At 37.9% G+C, this 22,676-nt stretch overlaps 1 protein-coding gene across 12 annotated transcripts in view; it reads right to left on the bottom strand.

Annotated features, from left to right (window-relative positions):
* nrg1 (neuregulin 1) overlaps positions 1-22,676 on the bottom strand; it is a 761,412-nt gene that overhangs the window by 166,434 nt on the left and 572,302 nt on the right. For 8 of the 12 annotated variants that reach the window (XM_062971528.1, XM_062971525.1, XM_016991126.2 and 5 more), the window contains exons 5-6: positions 12,771-12,821; positions 10,523-10,573 (exon numbers count right to left, since the gene is read on the bottom strand). The exons of 1 other annotated variant lie outside the window; for it this stretch is intronic. In XM_062971528.1, coding sequence (XP_062827598.1) covers positions 10,523-10,573; positions 12,771-12,821 — 102 coding nt within the window. The remainder of the gene's footprint in view (positions 1-10,522; positions 10,574-12,770; positions 12,822-22,676) is intronic. 3 more of the 12 variants (XM_062971531.1, XM_016991128.2, XM_008103687.3) reach the window with 1 other exon arrangement.

Genomic DNA, 22,676 nt, shown 5'->3' with positions numbered 1-22,676 from the left:
TTATATAGCAGAGAATGGGGGCGGGGAAGATTACAGGCAGCTAGGAATATAAGCCTGCAGCAAATTAGGTAAATCTGTTTATGCTGTCTGGCTCGCTTAGGACGGACAAGGCACCACCATCTTGCCTCTTTTGCAGTTTATATTCCTGCAAACCAGGTGGGAAGCACAACTTACAACAACAGTGGGGTTTTCAAAATATGACTTTGGCTTTGAAAATGTCATTTCTTCCATGGACTTAAGCTGTGGTGATGCCCACATTTCATAATCACAGAATCTTGTTATGTTGTTATTGCTTTAAATTATCAAATCCTAAATGTAAATCTATATATTTCAATTAGGATCCAAAGTAAGCACCAGGTATCTATGCATTTTGAATTATGCACAACATTGTAGCAATAAGTATGTAATGTGCTCCCTAAAATTCTCTTGAATCATACAATTTATTTGATGGTGGAAGATATAAAAGAGATACAGGAAACTGCCTTGAATCCCAAACTGGGAAGAAGGTAGGGGTATAAAGAGACCTAACAGTAGTAGCAACAACATTGGAGGCTTTTAAGCAGAGGCTGAATGGCCATCTGTCAGGGGTGCTTTGAATGCAATTTCCTGCTTCTTGGCAGGGGGTTGGACTGGATGGCCCATGAGGTCTCTTCCAACTCTATTATTCTATGATCATAACAAATCTTGTTTCTACCTCTGTAGAGTAACTTGTTTAGGGCCATTAAAAACCCAGGAAACTCTTGAGAAAGCATATGTGAGAAACTTAAAAAGGTTGAGCACCTTTTTTAAAAATAATTTTGAAATTCAAAATACTACAAAACTCCAAATTGTCCACAAGGGTGGGTGAAACAGTGACACCTTTCAGCGTTAAACTATTAAAAATATTGTATAAAATGACCTTTAGACTGCAAGTTGCTTCTGGTGTAAGAGAATCAGCCGTCTACAAAGATGTTGCTCAGGGGATGCCCGGATGTGTTACTCAAAAAGTGGGTGCTAGAAATAATATCTTATGACAGCTAACTGGCACAACCTGGGGATCACAACGAGATACAGTGAAGACATCTGCCCTTGCTCTTTGCTACTCTGCTGCTGAATACACATGCCCAGTGTGGAATACATTTCACCATGTTAAAACAGTGGATGTGGCTCTTAATGAGACATGCCACATTATCCCAGGATGTCTACGCCCTACACCATTGGAGAAATTATATAGTTTAGCTCAGTGGTGCCCAATCTTTTTTGACCAGAGCCCACTTGACTAGGGACCACTTTGACCAAGGACCACTTTGACCAGGGACCACTTTCCAACATTAGTACCAAACGGGTTACAAATTAGTTTTTGGTCAACTTTAGATTCGGTTTGGTTATTTGGGGTGCTGAGTCAGAAAATTGCATTGGATAGACCACATCAGCTCTAGTTTCTGATACAGAACATATGCCATGCAGAAGTTACTGTCTGCTTGCCCACAGAAAACCATATTTAGTAAGCCTCGGCACTATAACAGATTTTCGCAAGACCAGTCACTCTTGTTGCAATGGTGTGGTAATGGTGAAGCTGGAGCTGACAGGTGGGAGCCTGTCCAACTCCCTGGATTCAATCCGTCAGCCTTTTGGTCAGCAGTTCTACCGGGGGAGGGGGGGGGCTCCAGCATTTTGGATATGAGATACTCATCCTAACATACAGATAGAAAGTGTCAATGAACTGAAAGAAAAGTTGAAGTGCTTTCCATTTTCTGTATCAATAAAATTTAGAAACTGTCTAGAAGAACAAATGCTCAGTTCCCACAAAAATAGAAGCACCACGGGGCTATTTTTGTGATCACATTGACTTGAGTCTCTTTCAGAATTTCGACTGCAAGAGGACCTTATCATGATCAACTGCAAAGGAGGGGAAGGGGAATGAGAGGAATAATCCTTTAATCTTCCTCATTTAACAAGCACCAACAATATTACAACATAGTTCTTAGGCATAGACATGGGATAATTAAAAACATGTATCTAGGGTGGAATCAGGAGTTATTATCGCTGTACATATAACCCTTTCCATTACAGTTCTTCTTCCATCTTCTCCTTCCCATCCTCCACACTCCAACCAGTATCCTTCAGTACAGGAAGCCTAATACATTATGCATGGGGCTGAAGAAGCTAGAGTCTACATATGCCGTTTACCTTCAAAATAGTAAGCTATAGTTATTGGCAGAAGGAAGCATGTGCCTGTGCATTAGGTGATGAGACAGACCTAGAGTCTTGCCAAACAGAACAGCTAAGTAATAACAAATAATTTTGGGAAATATATACATATGCGTTGGTGGGAATAACTGTGCCTGCAGCACACGGCAGACAACCTCAAATTATTCCTGCAGCAATTAACTGATTTTAAGAGGCTTGCACATTTCCTTTGATCTATTAATGTGATTAAATGCAAGAGCATTTATTCAGCAATTTCCAGAAGGTACGTGATGAGAACAGTGATAGAATTTAGTGCCTGTATGAGAACTGACTGCATAAATGCAAACACCCTTTTTAATGACCAAAAAAAAAAACTCAGTCAGTCATTATTTCAAGAAAAACTAAACGATCATAGGTAGATCAGCAACATTCATGGCCTGGTATGCTAACAGACCTAGCTATTTTCATAACATCACATGCAGTCATTACACACAATTTACTCTAGCAAAATAACTTCACATGTGGAATCTGTGAAGACAACCTCACGTAGGTATGTGCTACAAAGACCTAAAAATGTTTTTCCTTGAGCAATTGCTATCCAAAGGTGTTGGCATGAGTTGCCTATCCAAAATGCCCAAGACACTATCTGATTTCAAAGCACGTATTTTAAAGAACCACAAATTAATATTCCATTATTTGGAATTCCAAAATCCAAAACATTCCGAAACTATCCATGAGGAGTGTCATTTTTACTTTCTGATGATTCAGTGTAAACAAACTGATTCATCCAATTGACAACGGAACTGCTTTGGACTATGATTTTCGGATGGTGTGATTTTAATATTGAATGTAATGTTTTAAAATGCTTAATATGTATTGATTTTAACTTAATTAATTTTAAGCTTCTGCTTGTATGTGTTTTAAGGCATCTAATTGTTGCCTTATCTAAGTCTCCTTGAGTCCCCTCCAGGGTAGAGAAAGGCAGGGTAGAAATAAGGTAAATAAATAAATAATATACATTTTTTAAAAAAATGTATAAAACTGCCTTAAGGCTATGTTCACAAGGTGTACATAAAACAGAGTTTGTGTTTCGACTTGGATCGCATCTGCAAGATGTTTTATAATCTCATTGGTCTCAATCAGTTTGGATACAGGATACTTAACCTGAACTGTACCTTTAAAGTAACTTTTAAATACTATTTTGCCAGAAGGGTTGTCGGTTTTAGCCAAAGAGGCCAAACACAATTCTACTCGGAGTAATTTCATCTTTCTAATTTAGTTTTTAAGGAAGTGATGGATCGAACCAGTTCCAGTGCTTTGGAGGGTCTCTTTTCTCATTGTATACACTTAAATCTTTGATTTGAGCTCTTATTAGCGGTGTGCCATAACAGCTGGTGATGTTTCCACAGACTTAATAGATAGGTTTCTCTTCCTGTTGTTCATGTGAATCTGAGCCCATGGCAGGAAGAGCAGCAGCCTTCCATTTGAATGATGGCTCCATCTGTCCCATTGATTACCAGCAACCTCTTTAGACTCTGACAGCTGACATATAGTTTTCCTACAAAAGTCCTTTGCTGTGTGTGGTGTAGGAGAGAAGAGAGTCTGGCTGATTTTGAGATCCCTTATAATTATTTACACAAATCCTATTAGGGAAAAGGGACATTTGCTAACAAAATAAACATGTTTGTGCAACTAGTAAAAAAGGATAGCCCCCAATTCCCCCTGGTATCAGTGAATCCTGTCCTCCTCCGACTCAAAAAGCCATTGAAAAATCCAGAAAGGTTGCAGGTAAAACAGAGTGTCCTGTACTATCCTAAAAAAAGAACAGATATGCAGACATCCCTCTATCAAATATACGAAACATTGCTCTTAGTTTACAGCTCTGTCTATATTTATATAAATACAGACAGCAAAAGGAAAATGTAAAACAACGAAGTAAAGAGCCATTAAAAGTGTGAGGAATAGTACGTCAGCAAATATACATATGCAAAACTCTAACATATGCGAGATCTGGATGGATTATTGATGTTTATTAGTTAATAACAATAACAACAACAGCAATAATAAAGCAACAATGTTGTTGATTTGCATTTGTTCTAGGAATAATAATAATAATAATAATAATAATAATAACAACATGGTGATTGGCACATTGGGTGCTGTGCCAAAAGATCTCAGCCGGCATTTGGAAACAATAGACATTGACAAAATTACGATCTGCCAACTGCAAAAGGCCACCCTACTGGGATCTGCACGAATCATCCGAAAATACATCATACAGTCCAAAGACACTTGGGAAGTGTTCGACTTGTGATTTTGTGATACGAAATCCAGCATATCTATCTTGTTTGCTGTGTCATAATAAAATAATAACAATAATAATTTATTTGTATTCTGCCCTATCTCCCAGAGGGGACTCAGGGTGGATTCCAGCAAATACAGACACTAGGCAAACATTCAATGCCTAGAAACAACAAACACAGATAAAGGTAATGGTTTTCCCTTCTGGCTCTGCGGAGCAGTGCTCATCTCTGGCTCTGGGGGATAGTGCTCATCTCCATTTCTAAGCTGAAGAGCCAGAGTTGTCTGTAGACGTCTCCTAGGTCATGTGGCCGGCATGACTACATGGAGTGTCATTTGTCTTCCTGCCAAAGCGGTACCTATTGATCTACTCATATTTGCATGTTTTCGAACTGCTAGGTTGGCAGAAGCTGGGGCTAACAGCAGGAGCTCACCCCATCACATGGATTTGAACCACCAATCTTCCAGTCACCAAGTTCAGCAGCTCAGCAGTTTAACCCGTTGCATCACCACAACAGTTAAAGGATCAGCATGCCTTCTATATTCTTCAGTCATGTATTACAAGGTAATAACAATTCCCTTACCTAAAGCTAGTTAACATCCCCTACTTTATCTATTAAAATATCCATACCCTATCTTTTACCCAGAGATCTCAGGGTGGTATACAATAAATTTATTTATGGCAGTTCAAATTATTGGTTTAACTGTTTCAAAACAGGATTCTAAAACTCACTGTGGCAAAATCTTAAATTAAACCGTAGCACAACAATTCATATTTTTATAGCAGGGAAAGAGGGAGAGCTACCATACGAGGTAGGCCATAAAAGGAAGACCACTGAAAGGGGGGAAATACAAGTGATTAGGTATGTATGTATTCATGGAAGAGAAACACTCACACCTCCCAACATCCATAATCCATAAATGAGACAATTTACTTGAGCACAGCTCACTTCCTGATATTCTAAATGAACATGTTGAAACTGCTTGCCATGCATTTTTAAAAGAGGGGGAATTACGAACCAGGAAGTTATGTCTAATAATGAAATACACAACAAATATTATAAAAGCAAGAAAGATCTGCAATATGTAAATACAAACATTTTCTCCTGCTCTGCACAAATGGCAATCTCATCACTATGAATTATAAAATGATTTTTTGTAACAGTTAACTCTTTCACAATTTTCAACTTTTTAAAAGTGAAAAGCAAGGAGGTCTAAATGGTTATGATCTGCAACTAATCAGAAAACTCAGCTGAAATGAAGCTGTTAAAAAGCAAAGCACGTGAAGTACAGTAGAGTCTCACTTATCCAACACTCGCTTATCCAACGTTCTGGGTTATCCAAGGAATTTTGTAGTCAACGTTTTCAATACATCGTGATATTTTGGTGCTAAATTCGTAAATACAGTAATTACTACATAACATTACTGCATATTGAACTACTTTTTCTGTCAAATTCGTTGTATAACGTGATATTTTGGTGCTTAATTTGTAAAATCACAACCTAATTTAATGTTTAATAGGCTTCTCCTTAATCTCTCCTTATTATCCAACATATTTGCTTATTCAACGTTCTGCTGGCCCGTTAATGTTGGATAAGTGAGACTCTACTGTACTAGGAACTGGGCACTATAGGAAAATGTAATAGCAACCTGGCTATGGAGGCCTCACCTGCTTATTACTTGTTTTCTATATTTTAAAGTACAGCAGATATTTTGATTCAGTAGAGAAAATACATTTTTCTTGGTCTCAAAGAACATTATTTTTTTACTTTTGTTTTGAAATTAACTTTAAGTGCCATTTATTATACGTTTACAGTTTCTTTTATATAATTAATCCAGATTTCCCACTTTAATTCTTCTTATGGTTTTATGATAGTTTTTGAACATTTGGTATAAACATATTTGGTTCTAATACTGTCACAAAAAGAAATTAAGGTGAATAAGTCCTTATGGTATCTGCCACAAATTATGTGAACACACTGCAATAACAAACAGCATGTAACATTATTGTGAAACTATATTCATATATAAGTCAACCTCATGTATAAGTTGAAGGCAGGGTTTAGGGGCCAAAATCATGGATTTTACTATTAACACATTGATAAGTCAACACAAGACAAAGAAATGCTTTCCTTTGTTACATGTTGACTTGTAAAGAGCTAAGGAGAAGAAGAGGTCTGTTTATTTGAGGGTTGCAATTGGGGAGGGGAGAGATTTATTATTTATTTATTTACAGTATTTATATTCCACCCTTCTCACCCTAAAGGGGACTCAGGGTGGATTACAATGAACATATATATGGCAAACATTCAATGCCATCAGACAAACAATATACAGTATAGACACACACAGAGGCATTTTTAACATTTCCAGCTTCCTGAGAATATGCTCAATTCCGGCCACAGGGGGAGCTGTTGCTTCATCATCCATGAGTGACATTGAGTGCTGTACTTCCTCATTCCTTTCCATGTGTTGCTGGCAGTTTTATGGTGTTGTAAATTAGTTAAATTAGCCTCCCACATAAAGCATACCTAAATTTCCTAGTTGACAGATGCAATGGTCTTTCGGGCTGCTTAGGTTAACAGCAAGCCGGGCTATTTAATGGTTGGAGGCTTAACCCGACCTGGGCTTTGGATTCATGACCTCTCGGTCAGTAGTGATTTATTGCAGCTGGTTACTAGCCAAGAAATACAAATTGTATTGCTGATATTAAAATGTCCATACCTATAAAAATATAGTCAAGGTACGGAATATAAATGAGAAAAAAGTACAAGCATGTGGCTTGATAAAAGGACAGAGAAGAGCTAGGAAAGAAGTCTGCCTCTAATAGGGATCCAGCACAAAGGCAGTGACAAGAGTCAGAGCTGAGAAGCTCCTCTTGAAATGGTGCATTGTGGAAGCAGCGCTACTGTTCCATTACATGTCCTTTGTCCAAACCAAAGAAAGAAAGAGAATGCGACCCCTTCCCTTTTGACTCGGGTTGCATTCTGCACCAATGTGGGGAAGGCCAAAGAATGGGGTGCTTGAGGTGGAGTGGAGCAACAATTGCCATTTTTAACAGGGGCTTACTGTATAAGCCTTGCAAGGCTTTGCAATCTTTCTGCCTATACAGTAAACACCTATTAAAAATGGCTGCCACTATTCTGCTTCACCTCGGGGCCCCAAAATTACAGGAAAGACAGAGCTTATTGAATCAGTGTCACTGTCATCTGCTTCCAGAACTAAGACTTAGATTTTTAGTTGACTCAGATTTTTAGAGTTGATTTTTATCCTTTCAACTTATATAGGAATAACTAACTACGGTTATCATTTTACTCCCAAGCTAGGTTATGTGGAAATAAACCATGCTGAAACTCATTGCACATTAGAAGTGTGTTTCAGCATTTTAAAGATGGAAATCATTTTAAAGACAGAAATGTTGCAGTTTGTCTTAGAATGGCAGCTTTTGATCTCTCATTAGTTTTCAAATGTGGAGCTCCTGAGATGTTTCTTATATTCACACGAGGGAAAAGTGATTCAGCTATTTTATTAGGCCATTAACTGATTGCATGCTTCTTTTTTCCTAGTTTTCCCCCACATTGTAAAATCAATATATATCAGTGCATGCATTTGGTTAACAGTGTATACATTTATCAAACACTTTTGTTAAAAGCACTGAATAAGGCATTTGTTTTAATGTGAGAAAACCTGCAATTTTTATTTTAAGACATCTTTTGCTCCTAAGTATCTGAAGATGCTCTGGGGGGAAAATATTATTTTATTTCTGCTGCAGCTACCAGTGTGAATCAAGGGCAGCTATATATAGATCATCTGCAGTTTTGCCGTTTTGCACGACAGGCTTCATAAAACACGGGAGCTGTCAAAATGGATAAGCCCAATGGTCTATCAGGTTTAGAGCACTGGGCTTGGAAAACTGTGAAGAAAAAGATAATTAAGTAATTATACTTGGGAAGGAGTGATAGACTCCAAGCTGTTAAAATTATCACACTGGACCAGTCAAGTCCTATTAAGAGTTGGATTGATGGGCTACTTTTCTTGAAGCTGCTTTAGGGAAGTGCTGCTTGCATGTCACTGTCATCTCTGATAGTAGGTAGACATTTATATATATTTTTAATTTGTGAAAATGTTATTCTGTGTTTCCTCTAATGTTGTCAGGGTGATATAAGGCTTCATCACCATTTTACCCCTAAACTAACATTAGTTCAAGACAAAGATGGGCTAGAAATGAGTCTGTGAGCTAAGTGGGTGAATGTTCCCAACCAAGTCCAATGTGCTAAATGCCACATGCCATAGTTCTTAAGTGATGCGACAGTCAAGGATACAACTCAGAAGAAATTAGAACCTATGCAACAAACAGACCTGAAGTATTTATGAGATAAGCTCTGATCACTCCTTTAAATAGCATTTTTGACTCTGATCCATTAATGGTCTCACTGTCTCTTAAAACAGAATTATAGAAAAAAAAATCAAAATATCAAAACATTAAAATATTTTTGGCAATCTAACAAGGCAGAGAAATCCCCAAGCCATTATGTTTCTTCCAAATCCACGTGAAGCTAGTAAAGTACCAGTTAGCTTCCCTAAATGCAGCATAATAAGGATTAAAGAGAAAGTGAAATTAGAATCACATATATCACTTCCATATGCTCCATCCTCTTTCACCTATTGTGATAACACCAAATGGCTTCACAACACTTGTATCATTTGGCTCATGAATTAACTCTTTTTTTTCTTTTCAGAATGGAGAGAACAACAAAAACCTACGGATGCATTATCAAGCACAGATACTTACAACATTCATAACTTTGTGGATGGTAACTCTCCTTTTCTTTATATCACTTGACTATGGAATTAGTATGGATACAAAAATGCAAGTTGGTGAAAGATGCTGGTGAATAACAAATGGAAAGTGTCAACTGGCACCAGGACTGATGAAAGGTAGAAAGCATTCCGGGCTGTATGGCCATGTTCCAGAAGCATTCTCTCCTGACGTTTCACCCACATCCACGGCATGCATCCTCAGAGGTTGTGAAGTAATGCCTGCCATTGCCATGGATGTGGGTGAAATGTCAGGAGAGAATGCTTCTGGAACATGGCCATACAGCCTGGAAAACACACAATAACTATGATTCCAGCCATGAAAGCCTTCGACATGTTCCTCCTGTTTAAATGCATTCTACGTTGAACCTTCCCTCTTTGTCTCAACATTTCTCCTTTTTTAGTTCAACTGCTTTCAGACGCTGACAATACTCTCCTTGAAAGTCAGCTTACAATGTTCCCTTGCCACATTTGCGGCCACTAGCATTGAATTAAGATATAACACATCTCAAGGACATAATAGGATATAATATAATATGACCTTCATATGCCATGATGCCAACGTAGCAATCTAGCCCCTGAAATACTTCTTCCACTGAGCATTTTCCAGAAATATGGAGTTGTAGGTCCTATCAGCTACAGCTAAATGTAGGCTGGATGGGCTATTTTTCATAACAAAACTTCACTGAAGCCTTGCTTGGAAAACATGTAAAAATATAAAAGATAAGTAAGTCTAAATTTTGGAAGAATTCCTTAAATGTATGCACAAGGTGTAAGTATCTATGATGAGAGATTACGGTGATTAAGATACCCTGGTCTCATAACTGACAGGCCCTGACTACAGTGAATGCGGGAACGTCTTTACCGACCTTGCTGCACTACAGGCACTCTTCCAAACTGCAACGTTTTGTGTTTTCAAGGATGTCTGTAAGAACACTACCTGTTATGGTATCTGAGATACCTTGACTCAGTCCTTTCTTTACATGTCAGCTACATAAGACTTTCCAACTTCCACAAACCCGATTTTACTCCATTCTTTGCCATATCAAAACTCAGTGGTCTGGTACTTTATTCATCCCTACTGGCATCAGAAAGAGGGAAAAAAGGAGGCAGTTGCCATTTCCTCCTATATCCAGATTATGTTCCAAACTAATATTTAGATTTTTTTTATGTTTAGAATCCAGGGAACCAGAAAGAAGGTATAATTTGAATTTGCTATTATTATGTACTTACAGGAAGACGTATTTGTTCCTTCAGTTGATGCTGGAATGTTGTCATTAAGTTCTGTAACAACAGAGAAGGGAATGTGATAATAACATGTAATGAAACCTATGCCACCTTATTGGACGATGAAGCTTGCTTTTCCAAGGGAGGAAAAACAAGACAGCCATGAAGATCCTAGATTACACAAGAAGAATATTAAGCCCTGATGACCCTACAAAGAAAATGTCTATGACAAGCAGCTATTTTGGAAATATCCATGCTAGGAATAGGGAGCCAAAACAATGCAAAACCCTAATGGTGGCCAGTGCAATACCAAGAAATTTTGAGAAAACTGGTAATTAGCTTAGTTTAAAAAGTAAACAGTAAAAAGTAGATATAGAAAAGATGACAAAACAAAATCTATAAATCTAAAGACCAACTTAAGTCTAGAGAACTAGAGTAGAAATCAAGATTATTTAGGTTTCTAAAATGTTCGTTAGAGGAGAAAAACCTTGTTTGAGCACAAAATACAAGAGCTTTTTGATTACATACAAGGACTAGTCCTTGTACTCATGTATGTATGTACACATGGAATACATTTCTGAGTCCAAACATTCCTATTATTCCAGTTTATAAAGGGTACTCCTCCCAGATTAGGTAAAAGAATCTCAGAAAGGCAAAAGTGAGGCTCTATTTGGTCTACTAAAGAAACAAAACATGCAGCAGCATGCAGTATAAGCATGAAAGATTTTTCAGAGAGTAAAATCCAATCTTTTGTGCCATCATACAAAGAGCAATGTATGTGAAACTTGAATGTAATCTTATACTCTGTAAGCTCTTCCTTGAAAGGGGATGGGCTTAGCACTGCGGGCTAAACCGTTCTGCTTCAGACAAATCCTGCAGATTGAAAGGTTGGGGTGACCACCTGCCGTTAGCCCCAGCTCACCTACCCACCTACCAGGTTGAAAGCAGAAATGAAAGTAGATAAATAGGTACCGCTCTTAGCGAGGAGGTAATAAAGACACCCTTAAGGACATTGATCAGGAGGAAGCTCCTTGGCATGGAAGATGGAGCAACAGCACCCTCCCCCCCAATGGCCAGAGTCAAGCACAGCTTCCGAGACGTCAGAAATAAGATGGGAAAAACTGCCATCTGTGTTGTCTGTCCCTGTTAATTGTATAATTGGCATTGAATGTTTGCCGTATGTGTAACCTGCTTTGAGTCCCCTTCAAAGGTGAGAAGGGTGGGGTATAAATACTGTAAATAAAGAATAATAAAAATGCACCAAGTGACTGATCATAAATGATTCCATAAATGAGAATTGAAAAAATATATACATTTATTTCTAGAAGAAAAGCAGAAGTAAAAATGCCTTAGTCTTTATTTCACTGCATTTCTCCAAATCTGACATGCATTTCTTTCTTTTTTTGTTTTATATTTGTTTGCCTAATGTTCTGTTTTCTTCTTGCCCTGAAGGCCAAGCACCATTTTTACAAATTTTTCCTATAGTACATATTAATATATTCAATGCACACATTTTTCCTAAAGTGCATGAGTTACCTATTCAGTTTGCTTAATTAAAACCTGTTTTGGATAGTGATTTAAGTTATGCTAATGTGACTTTTCACATGTACTGGTATGTGCATTGCTCTTCCCATTCTGTAATGGTACATAAGCGTTGCAAACATGCAAATGCTCAAGACAAGGAACTCAATTTCTCCTATCAAGTCTTGGGAGGCAGACCAATGAAATTTCTTTCCAGGTCTAGCTGCAGAGGCAAAAGATCTCTGATATGGAGAGATCAGGTTCTTACACCTTTTAAGATGATTATATTCAGTATCACTGTGCTATAAGATAGCACACGCAATGAAAGAAGAAATGGGACACCATCTACATTTTAGTAAAAGAGATTCCAGTGAAAAGGAGGAGGAAGAAGAAAAAGAAGAAAGATGATGAAGAAGAAGGAGAAAAAGAAGGCAAAAGGATGAACTCCTAGCACTGAAAACACTAAGTGGTGGCCTCTAAAACTCAACAGCACCTGCTATATGAAATTGTTTATTGCTGTGGGATAACTCGATGGCATCTTTAAAGATGAAAGAGACACTAAACTGCATCTAAGATCTCATTGTTGTATTAAATAAGTTATAGACAGATTTATGCATGCTATTCTCTAAAGTGGCAAGAGAGGGAAGTAAACTATAATGATGCAAGGAAAGTTTGAGTAGAAGTCTGAATCTGTAGATTTGTTCAGAGATGCAAACAATTCCACTTGACTTACGTGAAGATGCATTTGTTCCATTTGTCAAAACTGGTTTCGGGCTAGGGGGTTCTGAAAAAAACAAAACTAAAATCAGAAGCAGTTGGGCCCTCTGACAAAACTGACATGAAAACTAAGGGAAACAAAGCAAATTCCTACCATAAATCAAACTGTGAATTCAAATAATTAAGGATACTTGTAACAACTATTTTCAACTATTTAAATGCATTCCTAGAACTCTTGTAATGAAAAGCAAAGACAACTATGGGTGGGAAGAAGTAAGGAAACAGTTCTGCTTGGAAAAGCTGGCTTAAAACCCATATCCATGTGAACCAACAAATATTTATCAAACATCTTGAGTGGTATAGCTGTGAAGGTATAATTTTAGTAAAAGTTGTAGACTCTATTATTCAGGGCTCAATGGACGAGCAACAGCAAAACAGTGACTGTTTTCAGAAGTGAAATTTTTCATGTATTGCTGTGTCATGACAAATGCACAAAAAGCATTACTTAATTCACGATAGTGATGCATAAATTCTTCTACAACATATTGACCTTCTGGCATAATGACCTTATACATTTTTTAGTCTCGGCTTAGCCTAGTGCTGATCTTTAAGCTCAATGATAGCTGTATCTACACTGCCAAATAATACAGTTGTAATTGCACTATATAGTCAATGTAGATCTATATAATGCAGGTCAATGTAGTCAAACTAAATTATAGTGTTTAAACTTGAGCATAAACTTCATGCAGCCTATGTTGAAGGTGTCAAACTTGTGGCCCTTCAGGTGTTTGGGCCTCCAACTCCCAGAAGCCCTAACTAGCTTGTCCAATGGTCAGCAATTCCGGGAACCAAAGCCCAAAATACCTGGAGGGCTACAGATTTAACACCACTGGCCTACATGTTCTTGCAACCCCACTGATGTCTTATAGAGCATTCTTGTACATGATTCTTATAGAGCACTAGCTGTGCCCGGCCACACATTGCTGTGGCGAAGTATGGTGGTATGGGAAATAAAGTATTGAGGTATTGGTGGTAGTTAAGGTTAAGGGTAAAGGTTTTCCCCTGACGGAGCTTAGCCTTTTAACTGGCAGCAATTGGATAAAAACAATTATTCTTCTCCCTCTAATTAGGACTTTATTTTCCTTTCCTTTTTGTTGTATGAACATAGAGGCATGGATGAGGGGTTATGCTGCCAAGTTTAGTGTTTCTGGGATGTGTAGTTTTGTTGTTTTGTCCTAGGCCGAAATTTCATTACCCTTTTATATATATAGATTCTGAGTTCCCTCAGAGAGATAGGGCAGGGTACAAATAAAGTATTATTATCATTATGTTTATGATTCTTCTTCTTCTTCTTCTTCTTCTTATTATTATTATTATTATTATTATTACATTCTTGATGTGAAGTATGGGGAGTCATCATGTGTGTGTGGGAGTGTGTGTGCTATATTCACTATCAGTTAAGATGATAATTCTTTGGCTGATACTATTTACATATTTCAATTACCTTTCAAGATAAATCATAGGGGTTTTTTTTTGGCAAGAGTAGATAGAAAAATCTAGGACATTTAAAGTAATGAAAACAATAGACAAAAGGAAGAAGGACATCAGAAAATCCTTATTTAATCGAATTCAATGCCTATCTAATCCAGTATTATGTTCACAAATGTCTGCATGAAGTCTAACAACAGGAGATAAGTGGACCTTCAGACACCACATATATTCCCCATCAATTGATGTCAAAAGGCATACTCTCTCTTATAGTGGAAGCAATATACGCACAGCCATTATGACTTAAGACATTCACAATCTCATCCTTCCATACAACAGGCCCTGGGATTGGACTGAGAGCCCGCCTCTCGATTCCTCCTCTGTTTCAAATGCGGTTGGTGGGGACGAGAGAAAGGGCCTTCTTGGTGGTGGCTCCCCGGCTTTGAAATGCCTTTTCTAAAGAGATTAGGGTAGCCCACACCCTCCAAGTTTTCCTGAAAACAAACCTTTGACTAGGTCAGTGGTTCTCAACCTGTGGGTTCCCAAATGTTTTGGCCTTCAGCTCCCAGAAATCCTAACAGCTGGTAAACTGGCTGGGATTTCTTGGAGTTGTAGGCCAAAACACCTGGGGACCCACAGGTTGAGAACCACTGGACTAGATTTAGTGATTACATTTGAAGATTAGTGATTTCACTTCTGCACTTTATGAGGGCTGATATTGTACACAATCGCTATTCTTGTAGATTGCTGGATTTAATATATTTTTAATTAGTTGGAGTTTTATTACTATTTTAAGTTTAATTGGGTCAATGTTATTGTTATTAATTTATACTTTTTTGTATTTTGTTGTACTTGTATATTGTTGCACGATTGAGTTCTCTCTGTAAGCTGCCCTGAGTCCCTTTGGGGAGATGGTGGCAGGATACAAATAAAGCTTATTAACTGTCAAATGGCTTTTTAGAGAACACCACTACACGCCACACAACAATTTCCACAGAATGTCTAAGCAAGTTGTGACAATGTACTTCTTTGTGCCTATTCTAAATCTCCCACCACTGAGCTTCATTGGATAATCCTGGATTCTGAACTCAGTTGGCTTCCCAGTTCTTCATTCCAGCTAGGATCTAAAAACTTTGGATGAGACCAATTGGGTGATTAATTTTGCTCATTCTATGTCACAAGAAGCCATTTGTGGGATCCACACAATGCTTTATGACCTCTGTCCAGTGCATTTTCCATACTACGTAACATGCTACTTTTCACTATCATCACATTGTATGAGACTTTGCAACATGAGAAAACACTTGTTTGTATCTCTTTGACATGTTATTTATCTTTACAAAATGGGTAATAAGGCAAAAGATTATGATCTCAACACATTCTGTGAGATTCCCCCACAAAGAAAACCTATGAAACATGTCTCTTTTTTCATTGCTCAAACATTTGTGCTAAGTGTAATTCATTTGTCATAAAATTAGCAATACATTTCCAATTAGCAAAAAAAATAAGTATTCCATTTCAGAAAGATTTGTTTACACAATAGTTAAAGCTTCTTTTGGATGGGGTGGGGGTTCCTTCTTATATTCATTAAGGTGAAAAAACAAGGCACTGAATTTCTCTTAATGCTGTCTTGCATGTGAAGTCATTGAAAAAGAAGAAGTTTAAAGACAGTTGGAAATAAGTTCATGTGTTTTTAAATTCTAAATGTTAAAATGATTTATTTTTATTTTATGTATGTTTTAAAAATGGTATTATGCTCTTATAACTGATTATGCATTTTAAATTGATGTTTGTGCTTTCAACTTTGTAATGTGTCTATTACTGTATTTTAATCTGTTGTTCCCCTCTTTGAGCCACAGAGAGGCGGTTAAAAGTAAATATTATTTGTTATTTTTGTTAGCTTGTGCTGCTACTTAAATACATGTGATACAAGCTATATCTCACAGGCTTATCTCACAGGGCCAACATAAGTATCTAAGTAGTAAGATAATGCACGTAAGGTGTCTTAACACCTAAAGAAAATGGTCAACACCACAAAATTCAAAGAATTTCAACAGAAGTGAAGAATCACGTAATTTCTGAGATAAGGAACTTAAAATATTATTGCATTATATTTTACAGTGGGTAAAAGCTGAACATTTGACTCCATTGGGGGGGGGGAAACGGGAATGGGAAAAACAGAAAACAGGAAGAAGTTACTTGAAGGAGTGTAACGCTTGCTTTGCTGCCTGCCAAAAAGCAGATGGCAACAGGATTTCTGGAAGAAGCTGAAATTGCTTTCTAGATATCTGCCAGCCTTGAAGAAATGAAGTGTCCAACTGCCTCCCTGTTTATAATGAAAAATATTACTTTTAAGGAGACACCGCATGTATCATTTTTTGATGGAAACTCCATAGTACTCTCAAGAAACTAGGAATATCTTCCTATGCTTTCTCTTCTTCTGAAGGGAAAAAGAATGAGGGAAGGGATAAGTACATGTATTAAAGAAGAAAATGAGAAAACAGATTAAAGTTGATCTCTATAGCCCAATAAATCCTCGGAATGATCTAGCCATTAGCTCAGGTGAAATACAATGTATTGTTCTAGCACACAGATCCAGCCAGTTGAGACACAGGAATTCCCAGCTCACAGTGGTGGCTCAGCAGACTTGACTCCTGGCACCAGAGCAACTCTTGTCTGTTCAGATCCTCAGACAATTTAGTGTTTAACGAACAATGCACACTTACAACTATCCACCAAGAATGCTGGCACTCTTCTTGTTTAAACTTATCAACTTCCAAACACATAAAATAGTTATTTTTGTTTTTAAAAAGAAGCAAGATACTAGAACACTATTTTTCTATCTCCTCAAAGCTTTCAAATAAGCTAAGTCACCATCCCAATAAGTCTTCTCTTATGACATAAGGAAAAGGAGGAGGCTGCAGCTAAGTAATACAGCACCTGTCTTCTTTCCAAGGGTTTCCAAGTTCAATCCTCATTTCCAGGCTGGGTCTGGAAAACCCTCATTAACCCCCATCTCCATGTAGACCTTAGAAAGACACTCCCTGAAGTTACTTTTTAACAGCAACTAAGTAAAATTACTTTTCCAAAGCCCATCGCCCCAAAGCATTTAGTCACCATTATAGCTGCACACTTTTTTATTAAAAAAAGTAAGCTTTTCAGAGTGTCTGAAAAGCAACTATTGCAGACATTGGTTATGGTTAATGTTAGATAACTGTGATTTGGATTTCCACATGTGATGGTTATGCCCAGGAGTGAGAAATTTCTTTCAATATATCCTGATAGAAATTAAGGAAGTTGTAAAACTTTAGGTAATTTGAATCCTTGACTTAGGGTGCACCTACACAGTCAAACAGAAGCAGTTCAACGGAATTTTAACTGCTCGTGCTCAATGCCATGGAGTTGTGGTGTTACACATCTGTAGCCTTCTCTGCCAAAGAGTGCTAGGGATTCACCAAATTACAAATCCCAGAATTCCATAGCATTCCTGTTCCAAAAAAAAAACCCACAAGGATCTAATTAATAATTACTTTTAATTTTTAAAAATCAAATTTAGTGCCACAAGGCACAGCAGAATGAGGAACACAAGGCAGCACTTGAGCAAAAAATCTTTCTGTCATGGAAACTATAAAGGTAACTTAAAACTACAATTACCTTATATTACAACAATAATATAACTTAGTTATAATGCTATCCTAGAAAGGAATGCATATAAGCCCCTGCTATTTGTAATTTATTTCCTCCAAGTTCTGGGAAAGTCATTTCTGGTTAGTGTAGATAATACTACACAATGGGCCAAAGGTCTTATTCAGTATATGGAAGCTTCAATGCACTTTGTTTTTGAACCCAGGTCAAGCAGGACCCATGCTGTGGCTGGAGACGGCCCCAGTCAAGGAGGGCACGAGGGGATGGTAAGGATGGCTTTCCAGTAGCCCTGACCTGTTTTGGTGCTTCTGGGCAAATTTGAAGCCTCCTGCGTCTACCTGTGTGAAATATAGCGGGGCCAAACTAGCATATGCCACAGTGGACCAACCCTGGATTTTTGGGTCAGTGTAGACTCCCTCCCTATATTCGACCACATATTTATATTCATGGTAGTAGTTGGGGCCAATGACCAGTACAGCACAGATCTCCAATCTTGCCTTCAAACTGCTCTAAATCCAAAACTGAATTCTGACAAAGAAGGGAAAACAAGATTTCTTAAAATTATCCCATTTCAATATTGGAAGGTGTAAAGCAGCCATATTCTGGATAAATTTAACACGTTGTTGTTGTTTGCCTTTCGAGTGATTTCCAATATATGACAACCCAAAGATGAACCGGTCCAACATGGCTTCACTGAAAAGAAAGACAAGCATAAATCCAGACAAAGTATATATATCACGAGATGAGATGAGATGGGATGAGAGAGAGAGAGAGAGAGGGAATGAGAATGAGAATATTATGCATATTATATTTTGAAAGTTGAAGAGAAGGTTTTCAAATTGCAAAGCAAAACGTGGAGACCAGTGGGAATTACAAGGTCCCATACGCAAGCTTAAATATAGATTCAGATTTATTATGTTTGGCACACATACTTGACAATGTTGTCCTTAATTTACATAAAATGTTATCAGTGCCCTTCATTAGAATTTAATTATACACTTAAATGATTAAAAAGCCCCCACAAAAATGGCGGAGAAAGACTCTTTGGCAAAGGAAAAAAAAGACACAAATTAGTTTGCAAGAACCAATTAACATAAATGCACCTGGTATTTGCTGTTTATATTGTATGCCTAAAGAACTTCACACATCTTTTCTGACCTCAATTACACTCTCTTAAGGTGGTCTACATTGTGAAAAATTGGAAAGTAACGTTTTTACATCCAATATATAGAAAGAGCTCCTACAGTGTTTAAGAACTGAGAAAAAGCTAAGTAACATTAGTTTTAGGAACATTATGAAAGCTAATGAATGTGGTCTTTAATATTTATAAGTTTTAAAAATTATTGCATTATTTATTTCAAGGTTACCTACACTGGAAATTCAAGTTTCTGTCAGCAAGGCAACCCTTTGAAGAAATTCCTAGCTATATGAAATGGGGATTCCTTAGAAAGCAATTTAGCTTCAGGGCAAACCAGGCAGCCTTTGCGTAAGCACCAAAGTCACAATAGCAAGCAAGGAAGGAGAAAACAAGAAAACTAGTATTTGTACAAAAATGTAAGGGTGTCTGTGCAGCAACAATTAAAAGGCAAAGATCGAAAAGTAACTTTGAAAGAACCTCAGGAAGAAAAAGTTAACCTATTTTCCTTCTTTCGAAAACAAGAAATGCATAGATCTTCAGCACTCAATCTCTATAGCAGGAGTAATAATAATAAAACTTTATTTATACCCCGCCACCATCTCCCCGTGGGGTCTCGGGGCGACTCACAATGTTACAAAAGTAACAGCGCAAATACATTAACAATATACAAAGTTTAAAACACAAGATGATGATAAAAAAGAAATTAAAACAAAGGTTTATACAATAGTAATAATATCAACCAACCACCAATGCAATTCAGTCAGCTTCAAAGATGGGGTGGACTATAGCAGCAATATAAGATAAAATCAGTAGATTAAAATACCCCGATGAAAGGAACCTAATAACATTTAGAACAGAATTATAATGAGGCTGGTCATCTAATAGCTGGTAATGTGTAGGTAATGTGCAGTCCAAACTTCACACATTTGCCTGCAACAGAGGCCACCAAAAAGTAGAATTGTGACTGGAGATGTGGTAAATACATATCTTATCAGTCTATACATTTGCACTTCGCATTCTTCTTGCTTCAGAAAGATGTGTGAATAACACATAAGACTACAGACACCAGAAAAGCAAACATACGAATAATTCCCAAGGATAACCAGGAATGTTACTATTGCACAAGCAGCTTCACAGAATAATTCACTTTGAAACTACAGCATTTTAATTCAATACTGAATGAAATATTCCACAGTTATTTTGATAACTTGACAAAACTGAGGTGTGGAGAAGTCATAGTTATTATGTTTAATTTTAACTGTTAGAGTATGTATTTGTGTTTAGTTGACACAGTAGCTGAAACAGAAGCCATTTTGTTTCAATCCACAGTAGTGCTGTTACCAAGGAGACGGAGCTGGCTAGCTCACCAGAGGGAGAAGTGGGCGGAGCCATGGAAAAAGAAAAAAATGGGAGTTTTAAAAAAAGAAGCCAGTGAGTGTGTGGCTGGGGGCTTTTTCAGTCAAGAAGGGCTGAGGAGACAGGCCTGGCCAAAATCTTTAGTCAAGGCAGACTAAAGGGAGCCTAGTCAAAATCTCTAGTTGGGAAGGACTAGTGATCAGGAATTTGATCGGTAGTAGATCAAATTAAAGGTTTTTATTGTAGTTGGGACATTGTTCACTAAGGAGCTCAGCTGAGGTTAGAGTTCGCTACAATTTGTGTCATCAGTAGGAGAGTGAGAGTGGAAGTACACCAGAGACTACTGTTGTGGTGGTTATGGGAGTTATTAAACCACTTGTTTATCTAAAGTTCCATAAGTAAATCAGTCAACCTGCAACCATAAGCTTTGTACGCAATAAACTTGTTGTTCTTTGTTAACAACCGACTCATCTCATCTCATCTACGTCTGTGGAGCCAAATTTCATCGGTGATAATTCAAAAGCCTCGCGTTGGTGGCAGTTACCTTAATAAATCATCTAACTGGGGAAGAGTAATAGCCACAGTTACCTCAGAAAGGGAACAACAACACAGAAATCCCTAACTACAGAGACAGAGGCTGGGATCTTGAAATAAGGATCACGCCCTGTAATCCTTCCCCTCATATAAAGGTGATATATATATAATCTAGAGGGATTAAAAGATTCAAAAATCTCCTCAGCAGTGGAAACAGCATTTACAATTTGCTTTGACACCATTACAATTGGCTTTAGCGCCATCACATGAGGTTAATGGCTATATGTACTAGGATTGTGCAATCTGGATAAACCTTGACCCGTTTCATGTTCCGGTTTTCAGTGGGGTCCCCGATCCATTTTTGGGAGCCTCCCAAAATCAAGAGGGCAGATATCTGTTTTTGTTCTGGGGTGCTGAAAAATCCGTTTTCTATTGGCCCGCCATTGGGGGGGGAGGGGCTTCCCAGTCTTCCCTTCCCATCATAGGCATTTAAGCTGTTTCTACTCTAGAGGAGAGGTGCTCAGCTGCAGGCAAATGCGTGCTTTAAGGAAGTTTCTTATTTGTTTCTCTACTCTAGAGGCGAGGTGCCTGATTGCAGGTAGGCGTGGACACTTTCTGGATCTGCACACCACACACGCACTCTCCAAGGCGAGGAGGCAACGGGTAAGTTCTGTTTCATATTCTAAAAGAAATGCTCCACTGCAAGCAGGCAGGCGCACATGCTTTCTGGGCCTGCATACCACACACGCACTCTCCAAGGCAAGGAGGCAAGTTCTGTTTCTTACTCTAGAGGAGGTATTCGGCTGCAGGCAGGCACTGCACTTTCTGGACCTGCACGCTGCACACACAATATTTCCAAAGCAAGGAGGCTGTTCACGCAAAGCACGTGAGGATCTGGAATCAGTTTCTGCTTGCTTTCATGTCAAGCTGATTTTCGTACCAGGAGGGGGCTTCCCGTTATGTGCTCCTGAAGTACCAAAGGTACTGAATTAAATGGAGGAAACAGATTCCACACACAACCCTAATATGTAGTCCTCAGTTTCTACAATCAATTAGTGACTTCAAGAAAGGTTTGCATTATATTCCTTCACTACACTCTCTACGATATGCCATTCTGTCAACAGTAAGCATATACTCCCCTTTACATTTCTTTAACTGCTCATCCATTTACAATTCTTTGTAAAGTATTATTTCAAACTCTGTATTATTCAAACTCTGTCCAGCAACCCTCCAAGGAGAGTTTTCAGAGCTATTAATGGAACACTTCATCAAAATAGTTTTGTTTCTGGATGTTGCTGCTACAGTATGTGTGTGTGTATATACACACACACACACACACATATACATACACACACACACACACACACACAACCTATATATGACTAATAACTACATAATAACTACAATCCACAGTAAGGTCCATGTGATACTTGTTAAATGTGATAAATTACAGATGACAGCCCCCCCCAGTCATGGAAAACTTACATTTCTCTTTTTATAAGTGCTAGAATTATACCTTATTTAAATCTATCATTACATAAATTCAGTTTCGGCAGCTGCTCCAAAAGTTCTAACTTGGAAAGTGCCAAACATTGCTGTGAATTGCTTGCTGTTCTTATGTTAAAGAGAACTGTTCACAAAACTAGAATGTTAATGATCATTCATTGGACCAATTTTTGAAGCCAAGATGTAAACCATCTTTTATTTACCCAGTAAAAAATCTCTGCCTTAGCTAAAATGGTATGTCCTTTAGGGAAAAAA

This window comes from Anolis carolinensis, chromosome 2, assembly GCF_035594765.1.
Source record: "Anolis carolinensis isolate JA03-04 chromosome 2, rAnoCar3.1.pri, whole genome shotgun sequence".
Classification (NCBI taxonomy): Eukaryota; Metazoa; Chordata; class Lepidosauria; order Squamata; family Dactyloidae; genus Anolis; species Anolis carolinensis.
This window is presented reverse-complemented; position numbering and strand designations above follow the sequence as displayed.